At 31.4% G+C, this 17747-nt stretch overlaps 2 protein-coding genes across 6 annotated transcripts; one reads left to right on the forward strand and one right to left on the reverse strand.

The window, feature by feature from the left end:
* Positions 1–3634: 3634 nt before the first annotated feature.
* LOC107021179 (epoxide hydrolase A) lies at positions 3635–12007 on the forward strand. Of its 5 annotated transcripts, none has more exons than XM_015221787.2 (5): positions 3635–4020; positions 5284–5466; positions 7079–7320; positions 7834–8081; positions 11829–12007. In XM_015221787.2, exons 1-4 carry the CDS (start codon positions 3736–3738, stop codon positions 8078–8080), a joined length of 957 nt encoding a protein of 318 aa, XP_015077273.1. In that variant the 5' UTR covers positions 3635–3735; the 3' UTR covers position 8081; positions 11829–12007. The 5 variants fall into 5 exon arrangements, with proteins under 5 accessions (XP_015077273.1, XP_015077274.1, XP_027773266.1 ...); XM_015221788.2 differs by lacking the exon at positions 11829–12007 and adding an exon at positions 9446–10200; XM_027917465.1 differs by lacking the exon at positions 11829–12007 and adding an exon at positions 9506–10200.
* LOC107021180 (probable pectinesterase/pectinesterase inhibitor 7) lies at positions 9075–12700 on the reverse strand. Its single transcript, XM_015221790.2, has 3 exons — positions 11680–12700; positions 10831–11098; positions 9075–9766 (listed from the first exon to the last, which is right to left on the reverse strand). The coding sequence occupies exons 1-3, from the start codon at positions 12415–12417 to the stop codon at positions 9075–9077; spliced, it is 1698 nt and encodes a 565-aa protein (XP_015077276.2). The 5' UTR covers positions 12418–12700.
* Positions 12701–17747: the final 5047 nt, after the last annotated feature.

The raw sequence follows: 17747 nt of genomic DNA on the forward strand, positions 1-17747 counted from the left end.
AGAGATTCCATTTCATCATTTACAGCCTTTTTCCAAAAAAAAAAATCATGTGAAGATAATACTTCTTTCAAAGTTAGAGGGTCACTTTCAACATTAAAAACATAAAAATCAGGATTAAAATCTTTTTCTACTCTAGCTCTTTTACTTCTTCTTAACTCAAAATCACCAACTTCTTTATTTTTCAAAGTTGAAGTAGAAGAACTAGGTAGTGACAAAATATTTTGTTCAATCCTTTGACCCCCACTATTTTTAGTATCAAAAGGAAATTTATTTTCATCAAAAATACCATCACCAGATTCTATTACAATATTATCTTCAAGATTAAAAAATCTATATGTTGTACTACTTGAATCATAACCAAGAAAAGCACAAGTAGTAACTTTCTTACCCAACTTTGTAATCTTGGAATTTATTAGCCTCACAAAGGTTAGACAACCCCAGACTCTTAGATATCCCAAACTTGGCTTGTAACTTTTTCACAATTCAAAATGTTTCAGTTTTGACTTTTTATGAGGCACACGATTCAACACATAACAAGAAGTTAAAATAGCTTCACCCAAAAATTCAAAGGTGCATGTGACTCAATAAGCATGACATTAGTCAAATCAACCAAAGTTCTGTTGCTACTCCATTAGATGAAGGAGAGTAAGGAGGAGTAGTTTCATAAATTATTCCCAATGATCTAACAAAAGAATTAAACTCATTTGACTCATATTCACGGCCTCTATCACTATTAGTTCTTTTTATTTTTCTACCAAACTGATTTTCAACTTCATGGAAATAAATTTTGAAATTTTCAAAAGCATCACTTTTATTTGTCACTAAGTAAACATATGTAAACTTAGAATATCATCAATGAAAGTGATAAAATATCTATTACCTCCACAAGTTAGAATTCCACCAAGTTCACAAATATCAGTATGAACTAATTCTAACAAATCAATTTTTCTTTCAACTTGAAAATGAGGCCTTTTAGTGATCTTGGCTTTACTACAAGCCTCACACTTTTCAAAATTCTTTTTAACCATTGGGATTAATCCTAAACTACTCATGATTCCAACATAACGATCATTAATATGACACAAACGAGCACGCCAAAATTGGTAGAAGAATGCATATAAACAGAAATAGAAATTTTATTCATTTCAACATTCAACTTAAACATCCCATCACATGCATACCCCTTACCCACAAAAGTACCCTTCTTGACTATTACATATTGATCAGATTCAATAATCTGTTTAAAGTCTGCTTTATTAAGAAGAAAACTAGAAATTTTTTCTCATAGAAGGAGTATAAAGTACATCTTTCAATGCTAATATCCTTCCAGAAGTAAAACACAATTCAACATCTCCCTTTTCAAGTACTTGAGTAGTGTGAGCATCACTAATCATGATGGTTTTGGGCTCCTCAAAATGAGTATAATTTTTAAACCAGTCTTTGTCATAACAGACATGACGGTTTGCACCAGAATCAGGCCACCATTCATCAACATTCTCAACCATGTTTATGTCGGTAATCACCGCCACAAAAGGTTCTTCGGTAACGTTTGCCTGAGGGTTAGGACCACGTTTCCGGAATCTGCAAAATTGAGCAATATGCCCACTCTTGCCACAAACAAAGCATGGTCCTTTTTCTTGAACTTGGTGATTTTGTACTTGGTGGTTTTCACCATTATTTTTCTTGGGAGGTCTACCATTATTTTTCTTGAATTTTTTCTTCTTAGGCTTTAAAGAAGTATTTTTGTAAGTTGCAGGAGTAGCATTATTCGAAGTAATTAAATTTACCTTCGTTGTGATATTGTTCTCTTCTATTTGTAAATGTGCATCTTGGCCCCTTGCTTCTTCTTCCATGGGAATTTTCATTATCAAGGTTTCAAGAGAAGTTTCCTTTTGTTTGTGACACATAGTTTTTTGAAATTTCTTCCAAGAAGGTGGAAGTTTATCCACTATGCCACAAACAATAAGGTTATCTCCAATTTTAACCTCTTCGGACCTAAGCTCTCCAACAATCATGATAAAGTCTTGAGCTTGATCTACCACTGATTTGTTGTCCACCATTTGGAAACGAAAAAATCTACTAGCTGCATATTTTTTCTCCCCAACCTCTTCGGTTTCATACTCACTCTACAATGCTTTTCAAATTTTCTTTGCACTAGAGTAAATTCTATCATAATAATCATAAAAATTATACGATAGACAATTAATAAGATAATACCGACACTTATAGGAATCACCATCGTACTTTTTCACTTTCTCTAGATGAGAAATAGTTTCATCATCATTCATAGTGGTGATATCTTCTTTATTTGGATTCTTCTCGGTTAATACATAAGAAACATTGAGAAGACTTAAGTAGAAAAATATTTTACCCTTCCATCTCTTGAAATGGTTATCATTGAGCCGAAATGGCTTGTTAAGATCTCTCATCTTGACATCCGCGATTTTTTCAATTGTAGCCATCTTGAATCTCCTTAAAATTGTTAGTGAAAAACTTACTAGATAACAAAAATTACAAGATTACAATTGAAAATAAAAAATGAAGAAAATAAATCTCTTCAAGGCTGAGGCGCGGATATCTCGCTCTCTTTAAGGAGATTCAAACCCACTGCAGCAAATGTTTTCACCGGTCCAGCAGTAGTCCTCTTTGACTTGTCCCCTCCAGGATACAACAGACTTCACAAATTATAACTCAACAACTCTGGACAAGAGTTGAGTCCAAAGCTCCACAAAAAAGAAAATCTCCCTTCAACTAATAAGAATCTCTTTTAGACTAACACTTTCACTCTATGTTTTTTCTCTTGAGTATTGTGTGTACCAAATCAAATGAAGACCGCCTCTATTTATGCTACAAGAAGTCTTCCTAGCAATGAATAGGAAGATAATGGAAGTAGTAAATAGTGAAGATAATGGCCTCAAGAGTTTCATAGGTTACAATATGAGTTACATAGGTTACAAAGAGTAATGGAAGAATTAAGAATGAAATAAAGTGATGGATAACCAATGCTAATGGATGATGTAAAAGTTATTCATTCCAATGTTTATTGAATGTTTTTATCTCACAATGAATTCAGCCAATAAAGCCAAAAGTAATGGCAATACATGACTACCAAGTTAAAGATGAATAACATGATTAAATTGGTAGTTAAAGACACAAATGCCTATCAACGGTCATTCTTATAACTTCAAAATAAAATAATTTAATATGTTAAATATTAATATTAAAATACTAATAACCTAACAAGAACTTTTCACGTAAACAATGAAATATTAATGTCTTCAAAAAAAATACTCCACGTATCTCAAGAATATTTCATTAAAAGCTACTTTCTTTTTTCTTCTTCTTCTTTATGTAAACTCTCCGCATGAAAACTTTATGCCATTATGACATTTATATGATACTTGTGTAACATAATAATTCGGTGAATGATTGTACTTGACTAAATTTATTATGTAAATGACAATAAATGCCTTAGGCAAGTCCTAGTCACTCAAAACCATCTATCCTTAGTCAAATCCGAGCAACTTAAACTATCTAATTGTGTGTTATTCGATACTAATCTAAATTAGTCAATTTTCAATACAATCAAAACAACTAATGAGAAATAAAAAATAAAGTGCTCATAAAAAACATCATTTTGTTGAACAATTCAAAAAAGGCAATTACTAGTATACATCTTTTTGTTCATCATCTCTACCAAAAAACAAAAAGAAAGCGCAATACAAAGAACCAGCCATGGAGAATATACAGCACAAAAATCTCTCTGTAAACGGCATAAATATGCACATAGCTGAAATTGGTGAAGGACCATCAACAATACTATTCCTTCATGGTTTCCCTGAACTCTGGTATTCATGGCGTCACCAACTGATTTCACTTTCATCCAAAGGTTACCGCGCAATAGCTCCAGATCTACGTGGTTATGGCGATACAGATTCTCCCCCTTCTCCTTCTAGCTATACCGTTTTTCATATTGTTGGTGACCTTATTGCCCTTCTAGATGCTCTGGGTCTCGATCAGGTTTGAAGCGAATCTAGAGTTTAAATTACTAATATATTTGATAGTGGGTTTACGAAGTTAGTGATATGTATAGTTTGAGTAATTACAGGGAAATATAGGATTTAGTGAAAGTTAGTGCACTACTTAGTTCTCGTTAAGCAATAGAAGCTTGAAGTTTGAGTTTTTGATGTTGTGATTTTTGAACATGTATTTAAATGTAGTACACTTCATTCTACATGGCGTCCTACGTGTATCATGTCACATGGAACATAGAACATGTATATGTATGTGTGTTCGTTCAATTTTATACAAGTTTAAGCTGTGATTCCAAAGTTGGAGGACATAGACATCACTTGAGACCAAGCTAAATGTCATATTTATGTACCGTGTCTAAAAATAAGGTTCCCCTTTAGTAGAGTTCTGTATATCTAAGTGTATAGTATAGTTCGAGTAATAACAGGACAATCTAGGATTTACATACTGTGGTGCACAAGTCAACTAAATATATATGGAGAGTGACACATCAACTAATGGATATACTGTATGGATAATTTTGTATTTTTTGTTTTAACCTTTTTATGTAAGTAAGTTAGGAAGTTAACCTGTTATAGTAGGTTAGCCAGCATTTTTTCTAGGTTATTAATTGATGTTTGTTATTGCTTATCACTCTGGAAAAAATGCTTATTCCATTTCTTTGATGCATACAAACTTTTTCACAGATTCTGCTTTCACATTTGCTTGACCGTCAAATACCCTGGAGATAATTCATCTTCAAATATGATTCTGTCTATTTGCCACCTAAAGTGAGTGTTTTGTGGCGTTGTAGAAATTATTGTACAGAAAGGAACTAGATAGATTAGAGAGAGAAAAAAGATGATAATGATAAATTATTAAAGTAAGGGTATAAGCAGGGGCTTCTAGCGGGGTGGCTTTTCTAGATGTTCCAGATTTAAGCCTCCAACTCTATGTTATAGCCTTCACGAGTCACATAGGCGCTCCTACCAAGTAGAATAGTTATGATATTTCCATCAAGATCAAAGTCTAAGAAGGCATTATGTTGAACGAATCGCACCGACTTGACTGGCATGATAGATGGATTGGTAGTTTCTGTTATTTTCAGTTAGGACCTTGTCTCCTTTTTTATCTTAAACTCTCTTTGTAATTTGCCCGTAATTATGTTAATACGTGACCTGATTGTTTAACGATTAGTGCATAGTTGGGGTTCCAAACAGTGGTTGCACATGCATTTTTTATATAAATTTTTTATTTGCCTCTTTGAATTAGGTGTTCCTTGTTGGACATGATTGGGGTGCTGTTATAGCTTGGCATGTATGCCTTTTGCGACCTGATAGGATCAAAGCACTGGTTAATATGAGCGTTGTCTTCCACCCCAGGAACCCCAAGAGAAAGCCTATTGAATCTATGCGTGCTCTCCTCGGGGATGATTACTATATTTGCAGATTTCAGGTTTCTTCCAGCATCCTTCTCTCCTTTGTTTTTCTTCTATCAACTGTTACATTATTTTCCGTTAACTCCATTAATTTCAGCTTGGATAAAGGAGGGGATGTTAAGTTGAACGGAGACTTGAAATAGTCTAATAGAGGAAAATATATGTAGTTGATTCACATAGGGGACCTCAATTAAAAATTGTCTGAAAAAGTTTAAGCTAGCGTTTGACCAGAGATTTTGGGAGTAGTTATTAAAAAATTTATCTTTAAATATCTGACCATGAAAATCTGATCTTCAAATATTTTCAAGTTTTGGGACTTCAACTTATATACTTAAAAAGAAATTCAAGTAATATGCATGTTCAAATATAACTTCAATTTTCAAAAATCACAACTTCGAAAACTCAATTTTTCAAGTTTCAACTTCAAAACCCATGGCCAAAACGGGAGCTAAGGATTCATATAGCTGCCTGCAACTAATTACGGATTGAAGAGATTTTTTTATGATCTTCCTTACTGCATGCACTTGCGGATAAAATGAAGATTTTGGTGATATCATTGCTTCCAATTATTTTGTGTCAAATAACTTTTGTGGAAATTCAATGTTTGAATTGTATTGAGTGATCATATAGGTTCTGCTATTCTGGGACTTCAAATATGTGATATCTGGCATAAGGTTTCTGACTTTGCTGTCTGCTTTCTGTTTCAATAAACTCTTATTTCTTTTGCCTTTTGTAAGCTATATTATTACTCCTTCTGTTTCAATTTGTTTGTATAGTTTTGACTTGATATGAAGTTTAAGAAAGTAAGGAAGACTCTCAAATTTTGTGGTCTTAAACTAAAGATATTAGAATGTACCAAAATGTTCTTTAATCTTGTGGTGTTAAACATATCATTTGGAAAATTTGAATTAAAGAGTTGCCAAGAAGGAGGAAGGAAGCATTGTTTTTTAAACGAACTAAAAAGGAAAGTAAGAGTCCATGCTTATGATTATTGTCCAGAAGTAGCTGTTGATGCAATTTTCCACTGCACTGTGCACAAAATTTAAGCATTGGGCTGGTCAAGACGTAAAAGACACTCATCTTACTCTGTTTCTTGAATTGTAACTTAGGATCCACACCATGATAAAATACTACCCTCATGGTTAGACCATGTCCCTTAGATTTTATAAAAGTACTCATTAGTGTCCCCATTCTCACCATTCAGCCTTGTTCTAAACATTTGTTAAATATTTTTCCAGTTACTATGCTATCGTGATTTTGATTGCTTAATCCAAGTAAATTATTTTCTTTTCTAGTATGCTTATATAGGAAACTGAGAAGAACAGAAACTTTTTTCACTTGTATTTGTGTAAAAAGAACATGCTATTTGCATAGGTAGTTCGCAAATTTTTTGGGAAGCTCAGTGTCAGGAACTTATACTTCTTTAGAACCATCTTGTTATATAGAATTCTTATGACTTTTTGATTTATCATTTGAAGAAAAGGCTCTTATGTTAGAGTTAAATCATAAAAACAAAAGAAAAAACTAGCTGTTACAAATTTGATGAATTCCCGTGGTTCTCCCTCATCGCTGAAGACTTTATTTAATCATAGCTGCTGAAACCACCCTTTCAAATGTGTTGTTTCCTAGGAATATGGAGAGGCAGAAGAGGAGTTTGCTCGTGTTGATACCGCTAGACTAATTGCGAAATTTTTAACATCACGCAATCCAGCTCCTCTTTGTGTGCCTAAAGAGAAAGGATTTGGGGGTTCACCTCATACTCCCATTACATTGCCATCTTGGTTGTCAGAAGAGGATGTCAACTACTATGCCAACAAGTTCAGACAGTCAGGTTTTACTGGTGGATTAAACTACTATCGAGCTATGGACCTGTGAGTTGCCTAATCATTTTTTTCACCAAATGACCTATTTGTTCAAAAACTCTTAATTTTATTTTTTGCTCAAATTTTTTGTGGTATTGTTTCTAAATGAGAACTATGAATTGTTCGGGGTAAAATGTATTAAGTGAGAACTAATCCTCGTCCAACATTTAACCAAGTGCAACATTTAACCTTTTTGTAGCATGAGTGTTAACAAACAATAGCAGACAATATTATGCTGATTTTAGAATATATATACATTAAATATTTAGTTTTGTAGAGATATCACGGGTTCACAGGCCCCATATTTTCGCCTATAAATTCACCCCGGGATATCATGTTTCAACCTAATAGTTTTATGTTCTGATACCTGCTTATAAGCAAATGTTACTTTACGAGGCTGATGCAACCTAATATACTCATCAACCAAACAACCCCGTAAGTCTTTTATGTATACAATTTATACAATGCATGTTAGCTGTTTGTGTGGCCATTTTATTATTGTTTTATTTTTAAATGTTACAGAAACTGGGAGTTGACAGCGCCATGGACCGGTGTACAAATTAAGGTCCCTGTTAAGTTCATCGTAGGGGATGTGGACCTAACTTACAATACACCTGGTGTTAAGGAATATATCCACAAAGGTGGGTTCCAAAAAATGGTGCCATTCTTGCAAGAAGTAGTTATCATGGAAGGAGTTGCACACTTCATCAACCAAGAAAGACCAGAAGAAATTAATGACCACATATATGACTTTTTTCAAAAGTTCTAAGGTGTGTCTGTTTTTAACTTTTTATCATGTATTGCTTTGTTGCTTTAAATCTTTTTTCAAGTCTTTTTATGTGTGTGGGATAAAGGGCACATGGTCTATCGGAAATAGCCTCTCTACCCCAAAAGGTAGAGATAGGTTTGCATTACCATCCTCGTACTCCGCTTGTGAATTACACTAGATATGTTGTTATTATAATATAAGACCAGTTTATGTATCTTAAAACTTCAAAGCTTTTACTAAAGAATTCAGCTTTTCTGGACTATTTTTAATTTGGTCACTATGGACAGAATCAGACTTGTTGGACTGGAAATGGAAACTTCTAAGAAATTAAAAGAAAGGAAAATCCGAATGGGATGGTTATTCAGTCATTGAATGAACTACGATTCAATCAGATATTAGTTAGTTGGGGTTTGTTGTATGAATCTTTTTTGTATCTATCTTGTTCTATTCAACATTCAAGTGTGCATGCTTAAGTGAGCATTTTCAGAAGAATTATGTATAATGTGGTGATTCTTGACATAAGATTGAAAAGGAAGAAGAAAAGCAACAGGCATTTTTTCAAAGTTGCTGCACTCGGAGTTGTAGTGGGGTGATTACGTATTTTTTCATTATTAATTAGAGGTCTCGTATTCAAGCAATTTTGTCGAGTAACTCATTCATTTCAATTTGTATCAATCAACTACACTTCGACACCAAGCTAGCTGGGATCAAGGTAATCCATACAAGGTGGGATACATCGACTGCTTTTTAAACTTTTGAGGAAATTTCATGTAGACACTCAGATTATGATATGTTCCGATTGAGCAACCAAACTACCGAACACATGATAAAGTATTCATATTAGACACTTTCGGCATAGATTGAAAGAACCTTTTCCTGTGTTCTCAAGTTTATTACTTAGATTAGTTAACTAAATAAAATATGTCACCTCGTTTTATACACATTAACCTCATTTGGAATAGACTTGAGGTTTTACAGCTTATCGAGGTCACGTTTATAACAGACCACTAAAAAATGGGACTCCAGTTTGTGGCAACCAATAATCTCCAAGTAAGAAGCTAGAAACTGTGAAATTAGCAGCATCAGCAGCACCAATAACATGAAAACCAGGCCAAGTGACTCTGGCACTGGTGTTAGAACCTGGCCCTGTATTGTTGAACTCTGCATAATAACTCGTATTGAGTGCAAAATCCCCTGACCATTCTCTCCATCCTAACGGATTCACAAATTCATCGATGAAACTTTGTGCATAAATAGTCCTTGAGTACTCCTTCCAAGGCCTACCAAGGTACGTTTGTGTGCTACTGTTGCTGAATTTTAAGTCATCTGCTGGTTTTACAGTGCAATTTTGAATTGAAATTCCAGTGTTTTGATTCGGATCTGTTCTGCCTTGTGCTGTGATTGCATTGAACTGATTTTGTAAAGGGAGTTTCGGGTATATGTTGGAATTCTGGAAAACTGCAGCAGCGTTTCCAAATATGAAATCGACTGTGCCATAAATGTCACATTCTCTGTAAAATTGTCTGAGTGAATGTACATATAATGTGTCTTGGTACCCATGGAAGCTGCAGCTATAAAATGTGGATAAATCTGCACCATTTCTAACTGCAACTGCTTGGTGATTTATTGCTCCTGCTGTGTTTTGGAATGTTATGTTAACTGCAACAAATCCTTGACCAACCACAGCTGTTGATAAAGAAGAAACATGTTAAGAAATATGGATCTAAGTTTCCTTTGGTTTCTCACCCGTTGTCTAGTATGACAATACCCCTTTCAGGCCCCGACTAATCTAGATATGGCTGCGTAAATAGCATTGAAGGAAAGGTGGGGTTAAGGTTTGCATAACTCAACCTCTCTTGAGCCACTTGTAGGTATGTATTGGGTATATTGTTATTGTTGTTTGTATCATTCGAATCTGAGACCTGTGGTGAAGGGATCTTATGCATCCCACGACAATCCTTTGTATGGACTTCAGTCGTATGTAGTATATAGGAGTGAATTTTAACACATCATAACAGTTAATTACTCCTTTCGTCCATCTTTACTTGTCCACCATATTATTTTGGGATGTTAACAATACTTGTGAAGTTCATAAAAGCAATGAATAGTTTACCACGTTATGTCTATTTTACCCTTGCTATTAAATACTCCTTCCTCTGTCCCATTTTATAATGTTAGATGACTTATACTTAATAAGGGTGATTTGGTAAAATTACTATTATCATTTACTGTTTTTAATCCATGTGTCAAGTCAATAATGGACAACTATTGTTGGACATTGGGAGTAAGTACTAGTTTTCTCATGTTACTGATTAGTGCTTAGTTATTATAAGATTGTACTTCAATTACCTAATGTGACTTGATTGTATAAATATTTATAACGTTGTTGGTGTATAAAATTTAAACTCCAAAAAAATAGAATTTAAGTTATATGTATTGATAATATAAAGAATCTTTACAGCATCAGTTCTTTTAGTTCAATTTAACATGATACAAAGATTATTGCTTTGTCTTAGGTTATTATATTAGCTTTGCTTATAAAGAGTTGCCTACCATTATACATCACTTTTAACCTGTAGGTTTATATATATGAGCTTATGTTTTGCTTGTTGATATTGTAAATAATATTTACAATATCGAGCTACAACCTAACACTTGTTTAATGTAATTTCACAAGCGGAGTACACGTAAACCTTTTCATGCTCAATATGGTATAACTTGAAAAATAGAGTAATTATGGAGGTACTTACCAAAAGTAGAAGAATTAAATGTAGTATATCCATCAACATTGTAGCTATGGTTGCCTGTAATAATAGTTTGGTTGATACCATCACCAATCATCATCAAATACTTCTTGTTTTTGGCAATTGAAACATATTCCTCATACACACCAGCAGTAACATATATGAGAAAATAGCCTTTGGAACCATCTGTATTATTTGGAGCAATTGCCACAGCATCATTTATGGTACTAAAATTCCCACTTCCATCTTGGCTTACAATTACAACATTACTCACCTTAACATGGTCATCATATTCCTACGTCAAAGTTTCAAAAAGTTAAAAAAAATATTAGGAATATCTTTTTCCCATACGGAAACGTACACTTAAATTCACATTAAAAGATTGTGATGTAGGCAACTTATTCTAATGCATTTACCAATGGCTATTTTTACAACTTGAATTCGTGACCTATAGGTTGCACGTGTATAACATTATCATTGCTCTAACGCTCCCTTCAATGCAGTAACTTACGATTGGCTAGGAAATTTTTATCCCCCATAGCTTGGAACTTAGACCTAAGATCACGTAGAAGGAAGTTATCATTGAAGACCTAAAATTTATTACAACTAACGCAAACTTAGCTAAAGATAAGGCACAATGAAGGAAAAAGATTCATTACAGTGATATCCACTAGTCGGGAATAAGTTTCAGTCTATTTAGAGGACTTATAATATTATTATTAGTATTATTATATATATTTACATATATTCCCCATTTATATTTATTTGACATTTTGAGCTTAAATGGAACGGAAATTCATATAGCCGATCACAATTTGATATATATATATATATATAATGGTATGTGTTACTCACCAAGATTTGGTCAGCAGCTTGTTGCAAGAGCTTTCTCCTGCTAATTGTTTCAAATATAGCCCTATTTCTTTCTGACATTTTCAAAGGCAAGTGGCCATTTCTGAAAACTAACTTCTTTTGAGTAATTTTTGTTCCTTTTTTGTCCTTAGGAACCCAACCTTTTGTGAACAAGGCTAAAGAGATACTATGAAGTTTTGTGTCATTAATAAGAGGGGTTAAAATGTCATTTCTCAAACTCCAAGGATCAAAAGAGGTACTATTAATTTCTCGGAGACCATCTAAACAAGTTTGTGTATTTGTCAAAATGGCACTTAACAAAGTTTGCAAATCCTCTGCTTCCAAAATTGGCAAAATCTTTGAAGTTTTATTAACAGTTTTGAATGTTGTTGAGAGATAATCTTTGTTTAAATCAGCTAAAAAATAACAATCTTGGAGGGCGTGAATTGTGGGAATCGATAGATTTTTCGATCGTCTAAGGTATTTTTGAACAATCGAAATAAACTTGCGAACGGTAGATAAAGATTTGTGAACTGAATATCGACCATAGTCATAGATATTACTATAATTCCCAGTTGTTGGTAGAATTGATTTGCAGAAACTAGGGAAATGGGTATTTTTGCAAATGATGGAAGGAGAATTATCATCATTAGCAGAAGATTGAGAAAATGATAAAAACAGAAAAAATATCATAAAATGAGCCATGAAGAAAATCCTAGTATTATGATAATTGCTAGACATGATATATGGATCTCTAAATTAAATGGTGATTATTGTACATGAAAGTGTACTAGTGAACTTACTATATATATAACAAAGAATTGAGATTTAGAATAATTAATTAGTGTTAAATTGTTTATGGGGCAATGTAGAGTTATTCAATACGGATAATTTATAACCTTTATAATGTACATCTAAATTTTGAATTTGTGACTAATGGATAGATTTTAATAAACATAATAGAAAAAAATATAGTTGACTCATATGACTTGAAACTTCTTAATCTTCCAAAACAAGGTTCATTAGGGGAAGGGATGCATCGATTTCTTGTATGTGTTGATGTATAATTACATCCAACATATATACAATATTAACATGGTATCAGAACTGGTAAAAGTTTTGATACCGGATTTCACTGTTACTTAATATCAAAAAGAATTTTCACGTGCTTGTTCATAAAAGAAAATCAAACATGTAGGTAAGGAGACATGTTGTATATAAATATGTGTTATCTCTAACAACTTAAATTTTTAGATGAGACATCAACACTAGTGGTGTACAAAATCGAACAGAAAACCAAACCAAATCGCAAAATCGAGTCAAACTGTAAAAAAAATTCGATTAGTGATTTGGTTTGACTTGGTTTGGTGTTGTAAAAAAAAATCCGACTATATTTGGGTTGGTTTGGTTTCAACTAAAAATAACCAACCCGAGACCAAACCAACCCAACATCATATATATAAATTCAATATTTTATACGTAAGAATACTTATTTTGATATAATTTTTTAATATTTCTTATACTTTTTCATAATTTTTATCTTTTAATATATTTATTTCATGTTTGGAAGTTAGAATTCTTAATGATTTAAAAATTATAGTCCATACATGTTGGTGACTATTAATAAAGTTTAAATAAAAATCAAATTAATACTAATGCAAAAAGTAAATCAATTCAACACTAAGAATGACAATAATATTGAATATTTATTTTTTTAGTTTTACATAGATTTATACATGATATAATTTTACTTTCTTTTAATATTTAGTCATGTAACTAATACTTACTAAATTTATTTTAGTATCATTTCACACTTTAAATTATGATCAATTTCATTATGACTTATTAATTTGCAATATTTTTTTACGCGATTTTATTATTTTTTTGTTGGATATTTTAGTGTCATCAATCATATCATATTTTTTGTTATTTTCTTGAGAAATAACTTAGATAGTTGCATTTTGGTAGGACTAAAGAAATATTTGAAGTACAAGTAAATTATATTTTGTATGAAAACTTTATCGAAAAAATCCGAAGTTGAAAAATCCGAGTTCTATTGGTTTGATTTGGTTTATAAATTCTAAAATCCGATACAAATGATTTGTTTTGATATTTGAAAAAACCTGAACCAACCCGATCATGTACACCCCTACGTCACACACATCTAACATATATATAATTCATATGGATAAATTATTATAATAAATTAATGAAAAAGAATTACTATAATTGAACTACACTATTCCTAGTTGGATACTTGAAATACTAATGTGTATCACAAGTCAAGAACATGAAATTTGCCTCCCTTGTTTTTAGCCTAAATAAATGCCTTCAAATTTGCCTTGAAATATTAATAGCTCATGATTTTGTAACGTAGAGATAAAATATACGACATGTTATAACAAATTAAAATAAATTGATCATATAAAAATAATTCCACAGTCACAACATATAATTTAAAGAGATGTTTACATTTTAACTTATAACGTAGCCAAAATTAATTTTGTTTTTTCCGTTTTTACTCAAATTGACTTAGATTGTATTTAATTTGAAAGGTAGAACACTTCCCATGAATATCTTCTTCAATCCATTCACAAAGATTGTTGCTTGACAAAGTCGATTTATTGTTACATATGAAGTTCAAATTGTGATTATAGTATTGATTTTAATATTAGAAAGTTAAGTTATCATTATTTGAAAAAAAAAACTTAGAAAAATGGGCTTGAATGTGAAATTATTTGATTTTTAACATATTATAATTTATAAGTGATATCAAAATTAAGTATGTACTTTTAATATATGAATTATCCAACAACTACTAATTCATACTAATAAATATTGTTTAACATGATCAAATAAGTACGTAGTTTAATTGATCTAAAATTAAATGGACTATACTCATTGAGATGCTAATAATGTCGTAAATCTCATCGAGTAATTCTTTATATGCTTACATTTTAACATTTTTTATTTTTTTAGTAAAAGTTCTGATCATAACAAGTTTACAACTTTATGCCTAAAAATATACATATCCACGAGAGTGGTTCATTGACTACTACTTTCTTTTTTTTCCAGTTAGTTTAGTAAATGATCTATCATTTATCTTTTTCGTTTTCTTTTTACATATTATAAACATTTTATATCACGATCTAAAGATTTTTTTGAGCAAATTAAAAATCTTATGAGAAAATGCTAGCTCACCTTCTAAAATGTTGCAAGTTATTGTAAATTTTTAGATAAAAGATTAATGTATTGTTTTGTAAATGTAAAAAATATATGAGCAAATGTAAGATTTTATTAGTCTAACATTATATGAAAAGATAATTTTTCAAGGCCTAAATTTGCACAACTTTTTCAAAAAAAATTAAGGATACAACTTAAATGGTAACCCTAAGACAGGGATATATTTGTATATATCAACCATTTTGCTCTTCTTGATAAGTAATTTGCTAAGTCAGGAGAGAAAAATCTGTTAGGAGCGTAACAACAATGTCTGTGCAATTCAAATTTGATTGAGAATTTAATGCGGATTTCGAACATCAAAAAAAAACTGAGAAGACAAGTGTAAGAGAGTGATAAATAGAAAAGAAGGGGCCAGTCTATTAAAATTTAAAGCCCAACATATACTGGTCCCTCTATTAATGTTTGGCCAGTTTATGTTACTCTTGAAGTCCTATTGATTAAAAGCTAGATCTAAAAAAAGGGTATGTTTATTGATTTTTCAAAATAATTTTAAATATGAGGTGTTTGAAGTTAAAATCGAGTGCATTTCAATGCATAGACAAAGATGACTTAATTTAGCTATATATGATTCGAGTTTAAATGAAAATTAATGACTGGATTTTAGTTATATGTATGTGTTCGAAATTCAAACAAGAATAACTTTATTCAGACACTTATAATTAAAATCAATTAAAATGAAATAAATTTTAATCTATTTATAATTAAAGTCGATACAAAATAAGATAAACTTTAATTTAATTATATATGTTTAAACTTCAGCCACATAAAAGTTTAAATATTTTATTTAACAATAGCTTATAAATTTTTTACACGAATACAACTTAAATAATGGTACCAAAATCAAGTATTTGTGGACTTTAGCCCCTTAGACAAATGCTTTAGGCTAAAAGCTTAATATGGACCACCATCCTTTCACTATTCTTGTGAGTTTAAGTTTTTTATTAGGGAAAATGCACAAGTAGCCCCTCAATCTATATTTGAAATTTTAGAGACACGTTTATACTATATTAAGGTCTTATTACTTTTCTGGACTTATTTTATTAGTAATTTCTTACTTCTTTCTGGCCTACGTGGCATTAGCTTGAAAAAAAAAGTCAACCAACGTTGGACCCACAAGATAGAGTCACATAGATCGAAAAGGAGTAGAAAATTATTAATAAAATAAGTTCAGGGGTAATAGAACCTTAGTATACTATAAGTGTGTTTTTAAGATTTCGAGCATAAGTTCGGACATATATATATATATACACACTCTAATCATGTATATATATAATGCAATTTTCTGACCGAGGGGGTTTATATGAATCCCTTAGCTCTAAGCTGGCTCCACTCCACCCCAGTATCGAGCAACCCAACACCCCATTCAATTCAGTCGCACTCCATACTAATTTTCTATATTACGTACATGCTCCTTAGATAATATTTTTTATTTACATTACTAAATATTTAAGAAATTAACATTACTCATTTTTCGACATATATTTTCCTAGCCAATTGCCAAACACGCCCTTTGTTCCTCCTTGTTCAAAGTGAAAAATAGGCTTGAAAAATGAACATTAAAAAATATAGATATATGTCTAGATGATTTTTTTTAAATCTGAACTTTTTACGAATAGATCAGATCTTATACTATCCTTCATCATTGTACTGAAAAGGGAAACAACACTAGAAGCAACCATCAACAAATGTGACGTAGTTAATGAGGTTGCTCCTCGATCTCTTGGTCAAAAGTTACGGTTGAAATTTTAATATGGAAAAATTCTTAAAAGGGAGAGCTACCCCTTGAATGGAGCTTGACATTACATGAATTCAAAATAATTGAGCTTCAATATAAATATTAATATCTCTTAAATAAGGCTTTATTCACTATAAATTTAAAATAATCAAAACTCTAATATGAATATCAAAGTTCGAACGAAAAAAGATAAAAAGAACTAAAGAATGCAGACAAATGCATCCTTGATTTAAGGTTTTGCAGTGTCGGCAGTATGTGCAGACATGTGATTTCAATTAGATTCCTACACATAATATTATTGTTCTTGGCACCTAACCACCATTACTTCTTTTCGTTTATTTTTTACAATTTTCTAATCGGTATTTAATAAATATATATTAAAATCTGATTAACTGATTTTTTTTATTTAATTTCATTTTTATTTATTATGTTACTTCATTTTTGAGTTCTTAACCTTCTTTCTTATCAATAATATGGACATTATTTTTGTAGTTTTTCGATCTTCAATTTCTATTTTCATCTAATACTCTCCGTTTCTTATATAATATGTTGTTATTTTTCCCATATGTATATCCCTCTTTTAAAATTGTTTGACAAGTTTTATTTGGATTGAGGATTTATTAGAAATAGTCTCCCTATCTCTACGAGGTAGATAGAAATAAAGTATGTATATATTCTACTCTCGCAGACTCAATTTGGGAAAATAAACTCAAGTAGTGTTGTCATTCTTGTTGTTGTACTTCTAAACATTGTCTAAATATAACATATATGATTGTATAGAAATAAAACTTGAACCTAACTTAATTTCATAAGTTAGTCCAAGAGCAAGGATGAAATTTCAAAAGTTAGTCCAAGAGCGAGGATGGAGATCATTCGTCCAATAATTGAGTAAAGTGAGAATTCTTTTTAAAAAAAAGAAAAACTCACGCTGAGGGCTGAATATCTGGAGTGTAAATAATTTTAATATGAATGTTCAACATAAGTCTTGCTCTAATACCATGTAAAGAAATATATTAGATCGTTGATCTAATTCGACTCCATATTCTAGCTCAATCCCATAATTAACCAGTTTTTGAGATAGTATTTTTTTCTT

This window comes from Solanum pennellii, chromosome 6 (assembly GCF_001406875.1).
Source record: "Solanum pennellii chromosome 6, SPENNV200".
NCBI classification, from domain to species: domain Eukaryota; kingdom Viridiplantae; phylum Streptophyta; class Magnoliopsida; order Solanales; family Solanaceae; genus Solanum; species Solanum pennellii.